General features: G+C 39.2%; 1 protein-coding gene across 4 annotated transcripts in view; it reads right to left on the reverse strand.

Moving 5' to 3' along the window:
- Positions 1 to 23,341, reverse strand: part of triqk (triple QxxK/R motif containing) — a 94,023-nt gene that overhangs the window by 11,037 nt on the left and 59,645 nt on the right. For all 4 annotated transcript variants that reach the window (XM_087986530.1, XM_043688080.2, XM_087986528.1 and 1 more), the window contains one exon: positions 1,803 to 1,888. In XM_087986530.1, coding sequence (XP_087842656.1) covers positions 1,803 to 1,888 — 86 coding nt within the window. The remainder of the gene's footprint in view (positions 1 to 1,802; positions 1,889 to 23,341) is intronic.

The raw sequence follows: 23,341 nt of genomic DNA on the forward strand, positions 1-23,341 counted from the left end.
TCACCACCCTGAACTTGAAGCTACATTACTGTTTCTTTATCATCGATGGGTTAAAATCCAGATACTCTACACCTGACTGTACTGTGGGTGTACCTATAGCACTTGAACTGCTGAGTTCATGCTGGCAGCTCAGAAACACCTCCCCAAGCCCATGGATGATCATTAAATGCTGGCCCTGCTATCAACAGCTGAAAATGTGTTGCTGGAAAAGCGCAGCAGGTCAGGCAGCATCCAAGGAGCAGGAGAATCGACATTTCGGGCATGAGCCCTTCTTCAGGAATGAGGAAAGTGTGCCAAGCAGGCTAAGATAAAAGGTAGGGAGGAGGGACTTGGGGGAGGGGCGTTGGAAATGCAATAGGTGGAAGGAAGTTAAGGTGAGGGTGATAGGCCGGAGTGGGGGTGGGGGTGAGGGTGGGGACAGAGAGGTCAGGAAGAAGATTGCAGGTTAGGAAGGTGGTGCTGAGTTTGAGGGTTGGGACTGAGACAAGGTGGGGGGAGGGGAAATGAGGAAACTGGAGAAATCTGAGTTCATCCCTTGTGGTTGGAGGGTTCCTAGGTGGAAGATGAGGCGCTCTTCCTCCAGCTGTCATATTGCTATGGTCTGGTGATGCAGGAGTCCAAGGACCTGCATGTACTTTGTGGAGTGGGAGGGGGAGTTGAAGTGTTGAGCCACGGGGTGGTTGGGTTGGTTGGTCCGGGTGTCCCCGAGGTGTTCTCTGAAACATTCCGCAAGTAGGCGGCCTGTCTCTCCAACCTCCTTCCACCTATCGCATTTCCAATGCCCCTCCCCCAAGTCCCTCCTCCCTACCTTTTATCTTAGCCTGCTTGGCACACTTTCCTCATTCCTGAAGAAGGGCTCATGCCCGAAACGTCGATTCTCCTGCTCCTTGGATGCTGCCTGACCTGCTGCGCTTTTCCAGCAACACATTTTCAGCTCTGATCTCCAGCATCTGCAGTCCTCACTTACTTCCTGCTATCAACAACCATATTACATGAACAAATGATTAAAAGTCCCTCAGGCATCCTCCTCACAGCTCACAAATATATTTCTTACCCTCAGTCCCCTCATCTGAATCACTGATATAAATTGTAAATTGCTGAGGCCCAAACATTGATCCACCATTAACAGCAAGCTGCTACCGCAAAAGAAATCCGCCTTTTCCTACTCTTCATTTTCTCTCTATTACCCAGTCCTCAGTGCAGTCTCACATATTGCTATGAATCCCACCAACCCTCATCTGTGTAAGCCTTTGTGTGAGATTTTACTGAATATCCTCGGAAATATAAAGGCATCAAGTTTTTATCAGAACTATACTTGGTTCAGGTATGCATTTATCCAGCCATGAGGATGCTAAATTAAAGTTGGAATCCCAATGGGAGCAAAGCAATACATTTACAGTAGTTTATTTTTGGTTATTAATTACACAGAAATGTGGAAACAGAGGATTAAGAATTCAAATTAAAAACAATAAGTACTATGCAATAAACTGAAATACACTACTCGAACAGCTTAATCAAAAGATCCAGAAAGTGAATAAGGCACTACCTGGAGTTTTATATAATATTTAGAATTATACTAAAATCAGGGTAATTTTTTTCACAGACCACTAAAGTCTTACAATAATTTCCAGTACTAAGTGTTGCACTGCATGAATATTTAGTTTCTAACATTCTACACAGATTTTGAAATGTCACAAACAATATCCCAGAGAAATAATCAATATTCAGTGCATTTATCTTTAGGGAAAAGAGACCTGACAGTCACTGAAATTTAATGAAGGTTATCAAACCACTACACACACCCTTATTCCTGGTGCTGTTTTCTTGGCTTCTGCTTTCAATCTTGTTGCTCTTAAAACTGATTTGGTTTTCTTATAATCTTGTTTTCCTGGGGGTAATAAAACAATTGTAAGTGAAATGTGTTATTTCCACATGAAAAGCATTTTTAAATCTCATTGATATTATAGAAAATATTATTAAATTAAAACCAGATCACACTGAATATTACATATTAAACTTATATAATCCTACATTACTCTAATAAATTATACCACAATTATGTTTGCACATTTGATTCTAAAACTGTTTCTATTTGTTTTATTTCAAACTGGCTTCTCAAAGCCTGTCCATCATCCACAAGTAAGTATGGCGGAGTACTCTCCACTTGCCCCAGTGATTCAGTTCCAATATTCAAGAGCTGAAATCCATCCAGGACAAAACAGCCCACTTGACCAGCACCTCTATCACCACCTAAAACATTCACTCCCTCCAATCTTGGTGAACTGAAGCAGCAGCATGTAACATCTGCAAGATGCAATGAGCAAATTACCAAACATCCTGTGACTCTCCCCTCCAAAGTCATGGGTCAGTTAGCTGAGTTGGCTAGAAGGCCAAATGCAGAATAACACAAACAATATGGTTTCAATTACTACACCAAGTTGAAGTTACCATGAGGAGTCTCCTTCTCAACCTCTCCCCTCACATTAGGTGTAGTGGCTCTTAAGGTAAACGACCACCAGTCATCTCTCTAATGAGATAGCAGCCCTACAGTTTGGTTTTGAAAACATAAGAACCAGCAGCAGGAGTCCACAGCTCAGCCCTCAGGCCTGCTCTGCCATTTTAATGCATTGGTTGATTTCATCTCAGCCTCAACTCCACTTTCCTGCCCATTCTCCATGACTCTTCAACCATTATTAATTAAAAACTGTCTACCTCCCCCTCCATGTCCCAGCAACCCTCACACTTTGGGGTAATGAATTCCATAGATTCACAACCATTTAAGAGAAGTAATTACTCCTCATTTCAGTTTTAAATTTGATACCACTTATCCTAAACAATGAACTCTCACTCAAGAGCGCCCCATATGAGGAAACAGCCTTTCTATGTCTGTTATATCAATCCACTTTAGTGTCTTATGTTCTGCAATTAAAGCTCTCAGTCTCCTAAACTCTAGACAGTACAGAACTAAACTCCTCAATGTCTCTTCATAAAATAAACCCCTCACCTCTGGCATCAATCTGGTGAACTTCCCATGAACTGCTTCGAATTCAACTATATTCTTCCTCAAGTAAAGGGAACCAAAATTATAAGCAATACTCCAGGTGTAGTCTCGCTAATGCCTTGTACAGTTGCAATAACACTTCCTTACTTTTACACTCTATTCTCTTATTCAATCAGCACGAGTGCAACAAATTTAAGGAGATATTGTCACTTCCAAGTCTCCTCTGTCATTTTGCATCCAATGTATTGTCACTCCTTTACTCTTGCTGTGTCAAATTCCTGGAGCTCCCTCACTTAATCCACTTAGATTATGTGAACAGCAACAGTTCAAGTTGGCAGCTGATCACCAATATCTCAAAGCAGTTGGAGTTGAACGGGAAATAGTGCCCTTGCCAGCAACGCTCACATTTCATGAACACATTGAAAATAATGATATGGAAGATCAATGGAATACTCCCCACTTGCCTGAAAGAGTCCAGCTCCAACAACACTCAAGAAACCCATGACAAAGCAGCATGCTTGATTGACACCATATCCACAAATGTTCACTTTCTTTATTTGCAATGCACAGCAGCCTCAGAGTGTATCATCTACAAGATGGACCTTTCAACCCACAACTACTACCATCCAGAAGGACAAGGACAGCATACAATGGTAACACTCCCAATTGCAAGCTCCTCTCCAAGTCGGTTACCAACCCGACTAGGAAATATATTGCAGCTCCTCCATTGTGGCTGGGTCAAAATCTTGGAACTTCTGACTTAATGGCATTTGTGTGTATCTACTCCAATTGAACTGCAATGATTCAAGAAGGCATTCACTATCATCAGGGTAATTAGGCATAAGCAATACATATTGTCTCAGCCAGAAAAAAAACATATTCCCTGAATGAATTAAAGAAAAACTGAATTGTCAAGAGACTGATGCACACAATAGAGTTGGATAATAAGTGCTGGGCCAGCTCGTGACACCCACATCCCATGAATGAATAAACGAAACATAAAAAATTAGATCAAAGTTTGTGAGAAGATTTGTAGCTCAGGTGCTCGTTGCTGTGCTCCAGCTCGGCGAACAGAACCAGCAATAAAAAATTAGAATTAGCAATTTGTAAATTGGCCAAAGACTAGGCGGTAGTAATGAACTTCATCTACTGAAGTACAAGTATTGAACCACATTGTTGGAAGAACACTATAGTCACAGACAACAGGGTAGGCTCAGCAAAATGATACATAGATAAGTAATTATAATGATATCATTAGTATATGAGGACTATTTTCCCTGGAGGATTTAATTGTGGCTTTCAACGTATTTCCTGTAGTTGGGGAGTCAAACTTGAGTGTGTATAAATTTAAAACGGTAAATGAGAGTGACGAAAGCAGTGAGAGGAAATTTTACACTGAGATTATTGGAGTATGGAATGTTCTCTCAGAAACCATTAAAACTAAAGTAGAAAAGTAAATCAAAGTCCAAAATAAAGGAAAATAAAGAGTTGCATGAGCAAAGCAGAGTGATCCGTTTGGATTATGTGAACAAAGAATTTAATGAAAAATGAGGCTTCTTCAGAAGGTGGAGGGATCAATTCCTACTCCACGATTTAAACACAAAAATCAAAACTCACATCCCAATCCAGTACTTAGCAAGTGCAGCACTGTTACAAGATTAATTGTTAAACTAAGCTATGGTCTGCCCTCTCAGTCAGGCATGAGGTCCTATGGTGCTCCATTGAAGAAGAGCCAGAGGAGGTATCTGTTGGCTGATGATGATCTCTCATCAATACCTTGAAAGCAGATTAAGTGGTCATTATCACATCGGTCTTTGCAGGAGGGTGCTGTGTACAAACTGACTGCCGTGTTCCTACATTACAGTATTGGCTACAGTTCAAACATCCTTCACTGGATTCAAACGTTTTGTGGTTGTGACAAGTGGTATATAAATTCTTTCATGTCTCTATGATTCAAGGATAAAGGTAGCGGTCCTTAAGCCAATAACATTTTACGTATGAAATTTTGCAACCTGTACATTGCAAAAGTTGTTGCTAAATTGCTTCAACTGTTCTAAGCTGAGAAGTTAGAGTAGTCTAAGATCAGCCTGTTGAAACAAGGTTTGACCTTGAATGAGAACCATTAATGAAGATATTAAAAGACAAACATTTGTCTTTTATAATGTTTAAAAATCTACTTTGGACATTAAATATCGACAACTAAAAAAATGTGAGCAGAGTGACTTGCTAATTTCTGTGTAACGTGATTGGTTTTCTGGCTAAAATTGTGCTCTGACAAATTGAAATCCTGATGAATAATGCATATCATCCAATCAGCTACAAGAAATTTGCTTGGTGGAACACATTTGTGATACTCTCAACTTAAAAAAAAAACTGATTAACTTTACAAATTAGTGAACGTTCATTTAAAATTATTAAAATGTATGCAGAGAAAAACAATTAGGCCAAAGATAATTAGAAAAATGTTGAAAATATTAATGTTATAAATGAAACACTAACAACAGACAGTGAGTTTTATACTTAGTGGGTGTGTGTATTCTAAAATTTTACTGTATCAGTGGGAGGTCTAATATGAAAATATTCACAGTGAATCAGAGTTTTGAAAAACACAGAGGTATAGGGTTAAGGCCACTTAGGACTAATGACCCTCACCAGCACGGAGGCGGATCTGTGATCATGGTCATGTAGAATCTTGTATTAATGGTGTGGATCCTCAAAATATAGCTTTATCCAATGGGATACACCAAGATCTAGGAACAGTACATGGACGGTTCTGTAATACGGTTGGGGGGGGAGATGTTCCAGATACAGTGCAGAATTTGTGGCATTACTACTAAATGTGGAATCCTGGAAATGGGATGTGGGGATAGTGGGAGACAATCTGATCACCTCAAGGTTTCGGGTAGTTCTAGGATTAGGGACCACTGAGAATGTAATCAAATTGCTGCTGCCACTGTATCATTTATAACATTAATATTTTCAATGTTTTTCTAATTATCTCTGGCCCATTGATTTTCTCCACCCACATTTCAATAATTTTGAAATATGTGCTCGCTGCTTTGTAAAGTTAATAGTTTTTTTTTTGAAGTTAAGAGTATTGCAAATATATTCCACCAAGCAAATTTCTTGTAGCTGATTGGATGATATGTATTATTCATTCGGATTTCAACTTATAAACAGAAAGAAACATCCAGTATCAAAGAGCAATCATTTGGGTGGTTTTTGAGGGTGAGGAAACAGCATGTTGGGAGAACAAAACCCAGGAGAATAAGTAAGATACTGAAACGGGGATGAGTGACACATCTTAGAGTGTGTTGTAGGAAGTAACTTTGATTAGGAGAATGGTAGTGCCTGAAATAAGGTATGTGAAATAAATCCAAAGAGGCCAGTATTCCATCACCAAGTCGCCCTTTATTTACACATGGTGGGTTCTTGATACTGATCCAGCTCCTCCAAGCCAGCTCCCAGAGTGAATAGGCTGTTTGATACTCCTGTTCCTATCTGTCAGCTAGGGCTCCCTGATTGGACCAGATTAACAGCTCTGGAAACTCGTATTTTATAAGGTACACCTGACTGACCGCATTACAATTACTATAGTATATACATACATACTGGCCAGAATGACTTTGGAATGGAGTGCATCTACTGGTGATAGTAGTAGGTACAATTCTGGGATGCAAATGAAATAGATAGGGATACCCTGCAAACTAAAAACATTGCAGGTAGAAAAGTAATACTATGCAAGTATTTAATAAAGTAGAGACTAAATAGTGGGGGCAAGGGATCAAATTTGGCAAGATGCAGTAAATCAAATGTAGAGGCAAGAGAGAAAGGTATTAATATGAAAGATAAACTGTGACAGAGCAATGATAAGAAGTACAAATTGAAGGGCAAATCAAAAGCTATTGCTTGAAGTTTCAAAAATAATAAAATGATGGAGCTAAATGCTCTGTCTCTAAATGTACACAGCATCATTGCTGGAGCCTCAACGTTTTACAATCTGTATAAATAACATGATGAAGAGACCGAAAGCATAGTTGCTAAATTTGCTTATGACTCATCAGAAACGGGAAAGTAATGCATAGGAAAGAGGATACAAAGGGATATAAATAGGTTAAGTGAATGGGCAAAGATCTGAAAAATGGTGTGGGAAAACGTAAATTTTCCATTTTGGCACGAAAGATACAAACAAGTATATTATCACAAAGGTGAGAGATTTCAGAGTTCTGAAATGCAAGGGGCTCTGGTTGGCCTTGCGCATGAATCACATAACATTCATATTCAGATACAGCAAACAATTAGGAAAACTAATACAGTATAATTGTTTATTACAAATACAAAAATAGAGGCATACCATTTTAGTCCCAACAGATCTGGAGTACTGTGTAAAGCATTGGTCTCCTTATTTAAGGAAAGACATGAATGCACTGGGAGCAGTTTAGACAATATTTCCGAGACTAGCATCTGGAATGAGTAGGTGTCTATTGGAAAAGATTGGGTAGGCAAAGAATAATTTGGAGTTTAGAAGAGGAAGATGCAATTTGAGGGAAACGTGAAAAATACTAAGGGGTCTTGACAGGGTGGCTAAGAGAGAATGTTTCTGCTTGTGAGTGGAACTATAGATCACTGTTTAAAAACTAGGGTCTGATGATTTAAGACAGAGACGAAGAAAAAGGTTTCTCACAAGCTTTTTGAACCCTCATCCTCAGAAGTGGAAATAGAGTCATTGATAAGTGATAATTGGAGCTGAAAAATTATCAAGAGTAGGTAGGAATGTGGAGTATATAGATTAGCCATGATCTGGCGGGCCTGGCTTAAGGGCCAAGTGGCTTCAATTTTTACAAAAGAATTAAAATTTGGCAGCAATGAGAGTCAGTAACGTTTAACAGCATTGAGGAGGAGACACAGGACAAAGTGGTTGGATTTGCATCTGACCCCTGAAATACCACAAGGTGAGTTTACTTACTGTGTACTTTTAATCGGTCTGCTGCAAATGCCTGCCCCTCATTCATGGCCACACTTACGCCTGGGTATTCTTTAGAGTTGGAACACTCAATAGCCAGCAACACCCTTAATGCATTTAGAGAGAGGTAGGTACTGCCAAGGATTAGACTGCATTATTTCCCGCTCAACTCCATTTTAATTTCGTTCCCTCCAATTTTCCTAACTTATTCTGCATTTATTATTATTGCTCAGTGGGTAATAATTGATAATTGGTCTTTATTTACAAACAGGGGTGATTTAGTGGAGGTAAGCAAAAGGCTCAGAAGTGCGTAATAGCATATCTGGTTGGAAAAAGAAGAGATTGAAAAATCACTCTGCTATCTGTTTTACTCATTCAGCTCCCCACCAGTACTGTAATCACAAAGTCACTCGTGGTGGCCAACATCTGCCTCTTTGAAACACAAAGAGCATACTTACAGTTTTGGATGACTATCAGGGCATGCTGAATTACAATGTTTATATTGAGGAAATTTTAAATCAATAGAGGTGGATGCAATTAGCCCACTATTTTTTCTTGAGAAGTTTTCAAATTGAATTTGTTTATGAAAAAAACTTTATGCAATTTAAGCAGAAAACACTTAATAATTTGCAGATTTCATCCAGTAATGCATATAGGCTTTAGATTAAAAAATGGCTTGAAGATAGAGCTTTGGATGCAGGCTAGCAGGACTAATGACCACCAAGCCCTATCCTGTTTGGGTCTGAATATATAGCTCATGGATTCTGGATTCATATTTGACCAATTTCCATTGACCAACAGTTTGATCATTTCAAGATCTTAATTATTCTTCACTTTAGTGCTATTCGTGTCTATCGACCTTCAGTGTACCTTGTTCATTCCATAGGACATGGGATCAAGACTAGGCCATTCAGCCCGTTGAGCCTGTCCTACTGTGCAATAAAATCAATGACTTTTAATCACTCCATCCCCATAACCCGGTAAGCCACTCTCAAATGTTTTGCGCTCATCCTCCGGTTAATTCATTTTAAGTAACCTTTGCTCATAAGACATTCTGTCCTTAACAGGGATCATCCTAGTGAACCTTCTCTGAATTGACTCTAATTAAATTATACATTTCCTCAAATTAGGAGACCAAAACTGCTCACTGTACTCAAGATATATAAATACTGTGTCTCCAAATGCAAGTCAAAGGCGAGGAGTTCTGCACTGAATAACCTGCTGACTCAAAAAAATGCCCCTCCAGCTAAAAGACACAAACCAGAAGTGTGATGGAATACATTTGCTTGGATGATTGCAGCTACAACAGCCCTCAACATAAACTGGAGCCTAGACATCTGTTGGTGCATTGCAGGTGCTGAAAGGTCCAGTCTGAAAGGTACTGAGAACCCACCTGCTGCATGTGGAAACTGAACCCTTCATCAGATTCTACAGGTATCCAAAATGAACACTACAAGTATTAGGACACCTCATACAAAACAGTCTGCTTGATCAGCACCCCATCTAAAACTTGCAAACATTCACTCACTCCAGCACCAATGCACAGTAGATTAAATGTACCATGTATAGGATGCATTGCAAGGGTCCTTTGACAGCAGCATCCAAACATATGATCACTACCATCGAAAAAGACAAGGGAAGAAGGTACATAGGAATGCCACCAACACCACCTACAAGATTCCCTCATGACTTTGATTTCTGTCAGTGTTTGTTCATTGTTGCTGTGTCAAAATTCTGGAACTCTATCCCCAGCAGAACTGTGGGTGTACCTCAAGCAGCTCACTGTCACTTTCTCAAGGACAATTAGGATGGGCAATAAATACTGGCCTAGTCAGTGAGGCTTACATCCTGTGAATAAATAATAAAAACAAGGTTTTCCTGTTTTACCCTACTATCCCTGATATTCATTAGCTCATGGCACTGGTAGTAATCCAGAGGTTAATAGCTATCAGATCCTGATTTTTAACTGCCTTTCTAGCTCCAGAGACTGCAAAACCTCAACCTTTTGTCTATCTGTGTCACTGATTCCTGGCTTTTCATCATTTTTCTTCTGAAATGTTCAGTAGTTGTTGAAGAAACACCAATTGCAAAGAAAAGAATCAAAATGCTACCAATGACTTAGTAACTGATGAATTCTTACAACGGTTTAATCTAGTTTTGAAGGTCAGTAGAATTGTGAATTATTTTAACTGATAGTCATTCCAGCTCAGTGAAACAGAATTCAAGCTTTGTTTCATGATCTTTTGCTTTAGTATTCATTCGGCTGATACTCAAGATTTCCACTCCCACCTGAACTCATTCCAACTTTACATCTTTTAAATGATACTAACTCGAATATACATATATATATATATATAAAATTGGCATAGACAGAAATTATTTAAGATAAACACTGAAACTAGAAATCCAAACATTCATTGATATTGTTGACCAGGTTCATTAACATGTGAATATCTCCAAATTATTTGATGAACACTTACATCTCACTGGCTCAGAGCTTTATTCCCTACAGACTTTAACATTCGAGTTTCATTATCATCCTGCAGCAGTATTGTGCCTCTTATGCATTTAGTGCTTGAAAAATTAATGCAGTGCTATTTCTGAATACTACATAAGCTGCTTATGACTACATTATACATATCAGTGGACAGTTGCACAGAAGCTCAGTAAACTGTTCTTTCAACAAACACACAGCTGGTACAGCTTCAAAGAATATTCATCCTTTCACCTGCAAATGGACTCTCAGCTGTGTTTAGTCCCACGCTTGTTTTAATTTTTTTTTAACTGCAAATACTTAATTGCTCTTGATTAGGAAAAAAAAATCAAAGCTTTAATCTTGCAAATATATTCTAGAACTGATCATATGATATGACACAAAATAATCACTGAGCATGAACAATAGTTTGATCCTTGCAAGACTGCTTTAGAAATTTAATCTCTTGTGCCTCAGGTGGCCCAGCCAGTTTGGCCGGTGAGTATCTGAGAAGTGAACCACACCGGGAGAGCGCCAACTTGTGCTTTTAGTCAAACTTTTGTTGGGCCACCAGTGAGGGAAACCGGTCTCAGTATATATGGAAAGATTAATAGAGCAGGAGAACAAAATCAACATTGTACACTTGCTGATTACATGTCATTGGTGGCAGGCTGAATATTCTTTGCAGTGGAACACTAAGTTGACATTCACCGTCAAGGTCCAAGTATGTGAAACTGTTACTTCATAAGGTACTGGAGGCAAATCAGTTATGAGTCAATGTCTTCAGCAGAGGATAGAAGGACTAAAAATGCAGTGAAAATTAAATAGTAATGTAACTGACCACCCTGGATGCTGTAAAAGAGGATGTTTCTTCCTGAACACATCAAAAAAGATCAGATCTGCAGGTTCGCTTGGATTGGTCCCGCTTTGCCAATTAGTAATCAAACATAAAAAGTTGGATATATTCAGCTCCTCATCTGATTTTGCAATTACATTTCTTTTGAGTGAGCTTCTGTGAGGAGAGCCTTTACCCCAAAATTGTTTGTTTATTTAATTTACTCAAAGGAGTATTCAAAGGACCACAGGCTTGGGATTAGTGTCAGATTTAAAAAGTCATAGCCTCAGAGTTTATCTTCGGATCCCAATGTTGCTGAGACAGTTTAATAATTTCAAAACGTCAATGGGGGAAGTGAATGAAGCATGAAATGTAACTGCCATCAATTAAAAACCCCTTAAAGAATCCAATAAGGGACACATCCATTTAGTAAGCCCAAACTGTGCACTGTATTATGACTAGTCCCCAGGAAAGATTCCCCAATTTGTTTCGGTTCCAGCTGGGATACCTTAAACTGCTAACTTCCCTGGAACCAAGAAATGGCTCCTCTTGGTTATTCACGCGTCCCCTTCGGTTGTAACAATGTTAATTTTAAAAGGATCCCTTCCCTTGTGCCCAAACCCAAATGAACTTGTGGCTTAAAAGGAGGCAATTTAATCAGGCTTTCTTGAATTAACTAGCAGAATCATGTGAGTAAACATGGGAAAAAGCAGGAACACGACACATAAGACATAGGAGCGGAAGTAAGGCCATTCGGCCCATCGAGTCCACTCCGCCATTCAATCATGGCTGATGGGTATTTCAACTCCACTTACCCGCATTCTCCCCGTAGCCCTTAATTCCTTGTGACATCAAGAATTTATCAATTTCTGCCTTGAAGACATTTAGCGTCCCGGCCTCCACTGCACTCTGCGGCAATGAATTCCACAGGCCCACCACTCTCTGGCTGAAGAAATGTCTCCGCATTTCTGTTCTGAATTTGCCCCCTCTAATTCTAAGGCTGTGTCCACGGCTCCTAGTCTCCTCGCCTAACGGAAACAATTTCCTAGCGTCCACCCTCTCCAAGCCATGTATTATCTTGTAAGTTTCTATTAGATCTCCCCTTAATCTTCTAAACTCCAATGAATACAATCCCAGGATCCTCAGCCATTCCTCATATGTTAGACCTACCATTCCAGGGATCATTCGTGTGAATCTCCGCTGGACACGCTCCAGTGCCAGTATATCCTTCCTGAGGTGTGGGGACCAAAACTGGACACAGTACTCCAAATGGGGCCTAACCAGAGCTTTATAAAGTCTCAGTAGCACAACGGTGCTTTTATATTCCAACCCTCTTGAGATAAATGACAACATTGCATTCGCTTTCTTAATCACAGACTCAACCTGCATGTTTACCTTCAGAGAATCCTCAACTAGCACTCCCAGATCTCTCTGTACTTTGGCTTTACGAATTTTCTCACCGTTTAGAAAGTAGTCCATGCTTGTATTCTTTTTTCCAAAGTGCAAGACCTCGCATTTGCTCACATTGAATTCCATCAGCCATTTTCTGGACCACTCTTTCAAACTATCTAGATCCTTCTGCAGCCTCCACTACCTGCCTGCCAACCTAACTTTCTATCATCGGCAAACTTCGTTAGAATGCCCCCAGTCCCTTCATCCAGATTATTAATATATAATGTGAACAGCTGCGGCCCCAACACTGAACCCTGCGGGACACCGCTTGTCACCGGCTGCCATTCCGAAAAAGAACCTTTTATCCCAACTTCTGCCTTCTGTCAGATAGCCAATCCTCAATCCATACCAGTAGCTCACCTCGAACACCATGCGCCCTCACCTTGCTCAGCAGCCTCCCGTGTGGCACCTTATCAAAGGCCTTTTGGAAGTCTAGGTAGACCACATCCACTGGGTTTCCCCAGTCTAACCTACTTGTCACCACTTCAAAGAACTCCAAAAGGTTTGTCAGGCATGACTTCCCCTTACTAAATCCATGTTGACTTGTTCTAATCCGGCCCTGCTCTTCCAAGAATTTAGAAACCTGATCCTTAATGATGGATTCTAGAATTTTACCAACAACCGAGGTTAGGCTAATTGGCCTAAAATTTTCCATCTTTTGCCTTGATCCTTTCTTGAACAAGGGGTTACAACAGCGATCTTCCAATCATCCGGGACTTTCCCTGACTCCAGTGGCTTTTGAAAGATTTCAACCAACGCCTCCGCTATTTCCTCAGCCACCTCCCTCAGAACTCTAGGATGTAGCCCATCGGGGCCAGGAGATTTATCAATTTTAAGACCTTTTAGCTTTTCTAGCACTTTCTCTTTTGTAATGGCAACCGTACTCAACTCAGTCCCCTGACTCCCTTTAATTGTTGGGATATTACTCATGTCTTCCACTGTGAAGACTGATGCAAAGTACTTATTAAGTTCTCCTGCTATTTCCTTATCTCCTATCACTAGGCTTCCAGCATCAGTTTGAAGTGGCCCAATGTCTACTTTTGCCTGTCGTTTGTTTCTTATGCATTGAAAGAAACGTTTACTATCATTTCTAATATTACTGGCTCGCCTACCTTCATATTTGACCCTCTCCTTCCTTATTTCTCTCTCTTTGTTATCCTCTGTTTGTTTTTGTAGCCTTCCCAATCTTCTGATTTCCCAGTGCTCTTGGCCACTTTATAGGATCTCTCTTTTTCTTTGATAGATTTCCTGACTTCCTTTGTCAGCCATGGCTGTCTAATCCCTCCCCGGATAATCTTTCTCTTCTTGGGGATGAACCTCTGTACAGTGTCCTCAATTATACCCACAAACTCCTGCCATTTTTGCTCTACTGTCTTCCCTGCTAGGCTCTGCTTCCAGTCTATTTTCGTCAGTTCCTCTCTCATGCCCTCATAATTACCTTTATTTAATTGTCACACCATTACATCCGATTTTGCCTTCTCTCTTTCAAACTGCAGACTGAACTCTACCATATTATGATCACTGCTTCCTAAGTGTTCCCTTACTTTAAGATTTTTTATAAAGTCTGGTTCATTACATAGCACTAGGTCCGGAATAGCCTGCTCCCTTGTGGGCTCCATGACAAGCTGTTCCAAAAAGCAATCCTGTAAGCATTCCATGAATTCCCTTTCTTTGGATTCACTGGCAACATTATTGACCCAGTCCACCTGCATATTGAAGTCTCCCATGATCACCGTGACCTTGCCTTTCTGACATGCCTTCTCTATTTCCCGGTACATATTGCGCCCCTGGTTCTGACCACTGTTAGGAGGTCTGTACATAACTCCCACTATGGTTTTTTTGCCTTTGTGGTTCCTCAATTCCACCCACACAGACTCCACATCATCCGACCCTATGTCATTCAGTGCCATAGATTTAATTTTGTTCTTAACTAACAAGGCAACCCCGCCCCCTCTGCCCACCTCTCTGTCTTTTCGATAAGTTGAAAACCCTTGGACGTTTAACTGCCAGTCCTGACCCCCCTGTAACCACGTCTCTGTGATGCCTACCACATCATAATCATTCACGGTGATCTGTGCCATTAGTTCGTCTGCTTTGTTACGAATGCTACGAGCATTCAGGTAAAGTGCCTTAATGTTAACTTTCTTATCATTAGAGATATTGGAAGTCATAAGATGTCCTAAGTTATCCTTCCTTTTTGCTGCATTCCCAGTCTGTCTCAAGTTTAAATCTGCCTGCACATATGCTATCCTGCCACTTATCTTTCCATTTAACTCCATACTCCCTGTCGCTTTCACTTTCCCTTCCCCCCAACTCAGAAGTTTAAAGTCCTACTGACCACCCTATTTATCCTCTTCGCTAGAACATTGGTACCTGATCGTTTCAGGTGGAGTCCGTCCCAACGGTACAGATCCCCCCTGTTCCAAAACTGATGCCAATGCCCCATGAAGTGGAATCCCTCTTTCCCCCACCAATCCCTTAGCCACGTGTTTACTTACCTAATTTTCTTATCCCTATGCCAATTGGCACGTGGCTCGGGCAGTAATCCGGAGATTATGACCCTTGAGGATCTGTACTTCAATTTCCTTCCTAGTGCTCGATAATCCCCAAACAGGTCATCCACCCTAGCTTTGCCTATGTTGTTAGTCCCAATGTGGACCACAACAACTGGATCCTCCCCCTCCTGCTCCAATATCCTTTCAAGCCGGTCGGAGATGTCCCGAACCCTGGCACCGGGTAGGCAACACACCATGCGAGACTCCCGTTCCGGCTTGCTAATATGTCCACACATATTAAAAGTAAGAGGTGAGTCCAAACAAAAAGTAAAAAATAAATACATGGATCAGTCTCTGAATTGAGGAACAGAAAGCTGAATGTTGTGACCATGGCAGTGGATATTATCGGAAGCAGTGATGTTAGTTGTTGAAGGTCAATTTTGAATGTTTTCACTTTGTAGGTTGATTGAAACCCTCCTACCCTAAACCAGTTTGGCAGCAGCTAACTGGTAGCACTTTCTTTTAATTGCAAGGATGTTTAAGTGGTTGTTCTCAGAGCTATGCCCCTCATAGTATAGCAGTCCACACATGAAGACATTAGAACACTGACAGACAGAGACTAAGATTGAAGCTTGGCTTTACCACCCATCCATGTACTACCCCTCCTTGTGTATTCTTGAAAGGGGAGAAATGCAAACGTGCTTCTTGCTTAGATCGCTGTCATGTTTTACCATCATATCCATAGCCTGAGATGCCCCAGGAGCTTACAAGTTCAGTTTGTAGTACATTTTCTCCCTTTTAAGTTTCTTTGACACCTCATCAGATGTGACATTCCAGAGTCTCTCTCCAGGCAGTTAATGAACTTACACCCATGTCTGCGCATTCATTTTTTTCAAAATAAACACATTTCAATTAAAGTTGGTATTGTGCTCAGGTAATTGGGATTATGATCAATGGTTAAAACAATTCAGTGTACGAGATGTGTTGGATTCAGCATGGGGCATAAATACATTTCTTTGAAGTTGCCATTTATTCATAGATATAGGACAAACTAGCTCTAGCATGCATGTTGCTTCTAACTTTGTCCCTCATGGCCACTTTTCATCATGTTTACATTCCTAGACTGTCTTCTCTAATTGGCAAGGCAGCCATATCCATGTTGGTTGCCTCCTTTGCTGAACAGCTCAAGGGAGCCAGTTCCTGCCTCCTCCAACTGGGGACCAACCTCATCTCCTGGCTAATTAGATCATTTGCATTTTCACAGTTGAGATGACAGTTTAATCCCGAGAATTCATCTGGTTGTTAGGATTCTGAACACACTTAAAACATCTAATGCAACACAAGTGAATTTCTTTATCAAAAAAAAAATTCCTTCGATATTATCACACAAATTCTGATTTTTGTCTTACATTAAAATAATTTATTGATTAAATGTGGGCATCACTAGTAGGGACAATATTTTTTTTTGCCATCCTTTGTTGCCCTCGAGAAGGTGGCCGGGCACCATCTTTTTGAACCACTGAAGATTGTGTGGTAAAGCTGTGTCCACAGCAGCTTCATGTAGGAAGTTCCAGGATATTGTCCAAGGGTTGAAGAAAAGTAGGGATGCAATTCCAAGTCAGGACTGTGTATGATATGAAGGGAAATTTGCAGGTGGTGGTGTCCTTGCGCCTACTGCCATTGACCAACTGGGTGGTCAAAGTCACAGGTTTGGACTAGTTTTGCTTGCTGTGAATGTGCCCAATGGTGAGATTCCCCCCAATTCGTATTAAGTCCAATTGTGCTTGGGCTCTCTGATGCCACAATTCGTCAAATGTTACTTTGATATCAATACTGGACTAATGCTGTGATAAGGCCTTGTGCAATTTGATGTTTTAATCCCTGACAACATGCTGTGCCTCCTAATTTAGTTTCACCTGTCAAATTTGACAGGCAACTCTCGATTTCTTCAATTACGTTATTAATCATTCTAAAATGATGCTGAAAAAATGAGGCTGAAGTGCAGATTCCTCGGAACATCATTTGCCACATTCCATTAGTCAGACAGCAAACCCTTTATCTTTACTCTTAGTAATTACCAAATAATTACTGACTGATGTCAAAATGTTCCCTTTGATTCTCCATGCTCTCACTTTTGCCAATCTAATCTTGAGTCTCATCAAATATCTTGTAGGAGTCCATATATACAACATCCCCATCCAGCACGCTGGTGATCTCCTCTGAATATTTAACTGGATTAGTCAGACATGACTTGGCTCTTCATAAATCTATGCTGCCTATTGTGCTAAAAGGCAAGAGGCAAGGCAGAGTTGCTGTGAGCAACCAAACAATGTGATTCAGCTTTACGAATGCAAGCTCTGAACCCTGCAATGCGCCTTGCTGCCTTTCGCTGCATGGAAAGTACTGCATGGCAGCAGTACTGCAACATGAGTTGAAGAACTGTGTTTTAGTCACGATTAGCCACAATGCTGTGGTGAAACTGGTGCTTTGCTGACATCGACTTATGTGGTTGAAGGCTGCAGGAAGTCACTGCTCTTGGAGTTTATTCTGAGGTGTTGGGGAATGCTAGCCCATCTGAAGGCTCTGAGAAGACACTAGTGAGCTGCAACCTCTAGGCAAGAGCTCTGACATTCAAATCAGGAATTGACACTGTTTGGTTTCTCAACAGTACCTGGCAGAAGTGAAACCTGCACATTAGGCAAGATTAGGTCATAATAAAATGTTAATGCATGTAAGCAGCAGTTCACTGCTTACAAACGAGGTTCTTCTCAGTTAACTGTTGAAAGCCTCAGGGGAAGATTAGATTTTTTTTCCTCAATGTCAAGAAGTTTATTTTCTCATTCTAGCTATTTTCTCCCAACTTGCTCAGCACAGCCCATGCTGCTCAGATGCTGGGAGAATCCTGTCCTCTGTCTCTGACAGAGTTTACTTTTCCATGTCAGATGGCTTCTTCTATTAGAATATACATCAAAATAAATAATAAAATATTGGAATGAAACGTGCACTTAAACAAAATGAAAACAAAAATAATTCTTGGCATTCTGATGTGTTGTCATCATAGGGTAGATTATGTAGCCAGAAGTGAGTAACTCATTGATGTATTGATTAATTCAGGCATACATTGACTAAGCTTTGTACTGTGAATATATTATAATAATTACTGCAATTCTAAATTAGTAAAATTAGCTTTTCTTCTAATTTGTTTTATTCAGCAATTATTTCACTGCAACATGACACTGAGCAAAATTGTGACAGTATTTTGACAAAGGACCTTAAAAAGTTCTGAAGCCAACTGCCACATGTGATTTCACTACAGTATGTGATGTTGCATTACATACAAGATAATACATATCCCAAGGCAATAATACATATAATTATAGACTGACATCAACAGCCATAAGAAATAAAGGCCAGTTTACGAAGATTATCACTGCCCAAAAGGAATAACCATTTAACATGTTACAAAGTGTCACTATATTTTACATAGGAAACTCTTAAAAAAGTCTTAAAATTATGGCAATGTATAAGCATATATGGAGATAAAGTTCTTCCTGTTATTAACAAAGGCAATTTAAAAATGTGTTTGATGTCACTGTTCAGTTGAGATACCCAGACACATTTTATGCAAATATGTGAGCATTGAGAGCTTGACTGTGATCATTCCTCGGTCTTTGGGATTTCTTACCATTTTATGGTTTTTCTTAGTCGATGTACCACGATAGTTACAGCCACCTGCCAAAATCTTTGACTTATCAAGTGGCTTGCTTCACAGACTGAGATTTTTAAACAACTGCCAATTTTCCATCGAAGTGCTCTCACATGTATGTATTTTTGACTTTGTTTTCCAATGTGAACAGAAACATTACTCTATTTTGGCCAATTTTTGTGTCAGCAAAAGCGATCAATGTTGACACCAACATCTAGCAATGATTACTTCAGATTTAGCGAAAAATAACCTACAAGCATTCACCAATAAATTCTATGCACATGATACCTGAATGCTTGACAATACCCTGGAGATTGTTACAACTAACACTGAAATTTTTTCATAAAGAATATGAATTAAATTTATGCCCATCATTCAAGTATTTTCCTAATGGGTGCATTTCATTATTTCCCAAATGGATGTTTTTAATTCTTGAATCTTTTATACAACTCTTTTAATTACATTTGCCATTAATTGTAATGGGATTTAAAGAAATATCAGATAAGAGAACGGTAGAAATAAATAGTTATATTGCTGAATTCCAATAATTCAGTTTTCTTCCAAGGTTGAGAGTTCAATAGTTTGACTTAACCTTCTGAAACTAATGGCACATTAAATGCTGTGAACTTATTTTTGATTATTTGCTGTTTGCATGCAGTTGCTATAGAAACAAGCTCAAAGCACTCTGTCGATACTATCTGGAAAAACAAGAGGTTTGTGGAGAAGACACTCTGGAATGAAGAAGAGAACATGATCTTTTCACAGCCCCTAAATGTTTACCTAAAATCTCTGTGATTTTGGAATAGGTATTGGTAGAATTTTGAGAATTTAATCAAAAACAAAATGGCTCACACAAAAAGACAAAAAATAAAAGCATTAGCAAGAAGGAAAAAACCATAAATATGGGAAATCTAGAATGACCAATTATTTTAAATTGCTATTCAAAAGTCAAACACCATAACCTCCAAGACTGAAAGCAGTTTAAAATGACTTTAGTATAAATATATTGTGCTATGATTTGGAGATGCCGGTGTTGGACTGGGGTGTACAAAGTTAAAAATCACACAACACCAGGTTATAGTCCAACAAGTTTAATTGGAAGCACACTAGCTTTCGGAGCGATTCCTGTCACCTGATGAAGGAGCGGCCCTTTGAAAGCTAGAGCTTCCAATTAAACCTGTTGGACTATAACCTGGTGTTGTGTGATTTTTAACTTTATATTGTGCTAGAGTGATAGTTCAGGTTTTTAAAATTTGAAGACTGAGATGGAAACTCGCAATGAGGATCGAGTATCCAGAAGTCTTGAAAGGATAGAAATTGACAGTGTATTTCTTCTGATGAGAAAATAAAGAACTAGGGATCACTGTTTAAAAATCAGAGATCGTTCACTTCAAACTGAGAAGAAGTGGGGTTTTTTCTCTCAGACTGTCGTGAGCCTCTGAATCTTTTTCTAAAAAGCTGATGGACGCAGTCATGGAATGCTTTTAAGGCAGATGTAAATAATTTTTTGTTAAGCCAGGAATCAAAGGTTAGTAGAGATAAGCAGGACTGAGAATGGTTACAATAGCCATGACCTTATTGAAAGGATCAGAAATATTGGTCTACTGTCATTCCTGATCTGTAGGTTCATAAAATAGTACTCACATTAGAGAGGGCAAAGGATATAGTAAGAGTGCACAGTGATTCAGGATTAGTCATGGGTAGGTGGAAACTGGCAAAATCTGAGAGTCAAATATTGTAAGGACCTAAAATTCCAAGTGGAGCCAAACAAAAATCGATTTAACATTTTCGTGCAATATTTAATGCTTTGTATTTTTATTAGGAAAAAGCATGTGTTGCTTATTTCTTTTTCTCAAAATTCAGATTCACATCCAATGACATAGAAAACAAGAGATAAAGGTAATTTTATTAGGAATGCAAGAATGGGAGTAGTCTACCCAGTTCTTCAAGCCTGTTTAATAGTTCAATAGTCCAAAACGTATCTATTCCAGATTTGTAATTCTCCTAAACTAATTTCAACTGGTTTTGAGAGAATCGTTCATATTTTCACCATTCTTTATGTGAAGATGTACCATCTGTCATCACTCCCAAGTTATCCATCTCTGATTTCAAGGTTATGCCCCACATTCCATTATTTCCCCACCAGAAAAAAAAATGTTCCCTCTATCCCTCCTATACACTGCTTTAAGCACTTCAACTCGACACCTTTATAAATATGGGTCATGTATAGGAAAACGTTCTTCTGCGTGTAATTTTAATGAAATATTTTGCCATTAAATTCTCACTGGGACTGTTTATTATAATGTTTTCTCACACATCAATGAAAATATAATCTTTAATGAAAGGGAAATAGTTAATGGCAGGTTTAATCACTTTTCTTGAATGAGTTGGCTTTCGACTTTCCTGAAAATTCAAATAAATTTCTGTTCAGCTAAACCAATTTGTGTCTGCAGTACATGCATGTATGGAAACTATTCAAATAAAATTAATGAAACTCACTTAGTATTCTTTTATATCTGGAATAAATTTAGTTTTGAAATATTGCACTTTTTTTTTTCAAGAGATTAGATTTAGTATTTCAGTACAATGAAATGATTCAAGTGGAAAAACACAAGGTCATAATCTTTGTTTGGCTTTGGATAGAAGCACAGCAATTAGAAAATCTCAGAAGAAAAATATATTACTTCTGCATGTATGATGAAACATAAATGCCATTCAGTTTTCAAATGAAACAAAAGAGGGGGAATTCTTCAGATATTTTAATTGATTTCTATTTGAGTGAATATAAATCAACTAATGTATTGACAGAACATATGCAGTGAATTAATTCTTATCAGTGACATAATTACTAGTAGGTTTACATATATAACAAGTTTTGGAAATTAAAAATCGAGATGTGTATCCACAGTATTCTAGCACCAACTGCACAATGTTTTTATGTCAAGTATTTGACTAATCTTGTTTAATTCATTATGAACAAAACACGTATAAATTTTTTTTTAAAAAAGGACAACAGTATTGCAAATCACAATCAAGCAGCAGATTATCAGATAACAGATTCTAGTTCTTATTTACTGCATAAAACCAGCCTTCTCAACATCTGACTAAATTTTAGTCGTGCTGCCTGTATCAAAATTATAGAACAGCAAATGATCTCATCTAGACAGGGTAGTAATGGAAGCAGGGTAATTTGGTTTCAGTGTCTCATGCCTCAGAGAAAGCCAGCCAGTAGTTGCAGTTCCTGATTACTACTTCAGGACACCTGCTGGATCGTGTGTGCTTGGATGTCACGCAAGGACAGGATGGGGCAATGCTGCAGTGCTTCCTATAGAATAGTCTCTTGGCACTCACTGTCTAAACTCTCATGTGCAGAATGCCAACTTGGATGGGTACCAGAAAACTGCTGGTACTAATGAAACCATATAATGCCATGAGCACCACCTGCAGTGATGTTGGAGAGAAAATTAGGGGGGTTGTGAGGAAGGGAAGGGGGAGGAATAGGAGTAAATATCGAATTGCACTTTTATGTTTATGTTTATACATGTGTCCTTTTTGTAAACAAAGAACAATTATTCCATTACGGAGTTAAGTAAGTCTAATTAATGCTGCCTTGCTGGAGTTAAATTGGAATTTTTCTTCTTTGGAGGAGATGCTATTGAGCCAAATTCCCTTTTGTCTGATGTACACAACAGCTGATGAGCACTGGCTGGCTAATGTCAGCTGTGTGTATCTGTTGCTGCACATATCATTTTGCTCTGTATAGTTTCGCTGAGAGATTCAAGATCTTATGCTGGTACTGAAGTACAAAATTTAACAAGAAAGTAAACTGTGCACCTTTAAACTCTTTCCTCCATCTGTGCAAAAGGGGTTAGCTGATATGGAAAATCAAGTTTGCTGAAATACAGTTAAACAGCATTGTTTAAATGTCAGCTGCTTAGAGTGGAGTCAGCAGAATTTTAGGAGCAGAAGTACATTTAAGATATTTTCTCATCAACCTATTACTACACACCTCTACAGCAGGTGGGGCTTCAACTTGGGCGACTGATCCAGAGGTAGGGACACTACCACTTTACTACAAGAGCACCCAGGAATAGATTGAATTGATAATTAGAAGAATTAGGAGGCGTGGGATATACTTTAATAAGAATGTAGATTATTGAAGTTGAATCAGAATATGGGACAATCCTATAAGGTCACAGCTGTTACTGAGCATGTGTGTATTTCAACTGAAGTGGAAATGGAAAAAGTAAAAATATCAGAATGAAATAGGAGAAATCTGAAAAATGGAGAAAGGATGGTGGAAATGGCAGTAAAATATATCCTGATAAAATATCTGAGTTATAAAAATAAGGAGTTTAATATGGTTGATTAAGCAAAACTAGGAATGAGCAATAAAGCCGGCCTCAGTAGTGATGA

This window comes from Chiloscyllium plagiosum, unplaced genomic scaffold (genome assembly GCF_037043375.1).
Source record: "Chiloscyllium plagiosum isolate Xiang-an unplaced genomic scaffold, Cpla_swu_hap1 HiC_scaffold_4, whole genome shotgun sequence".
Taxonomy (NCBI): domain Eukaryota; kingdom Metazoa; phylum Chordata; class Chondrichthyes; order Orectolobiformes; family Hemiscylliidae; genus Chiloscyllium; species Chiloscyllium plagiosum.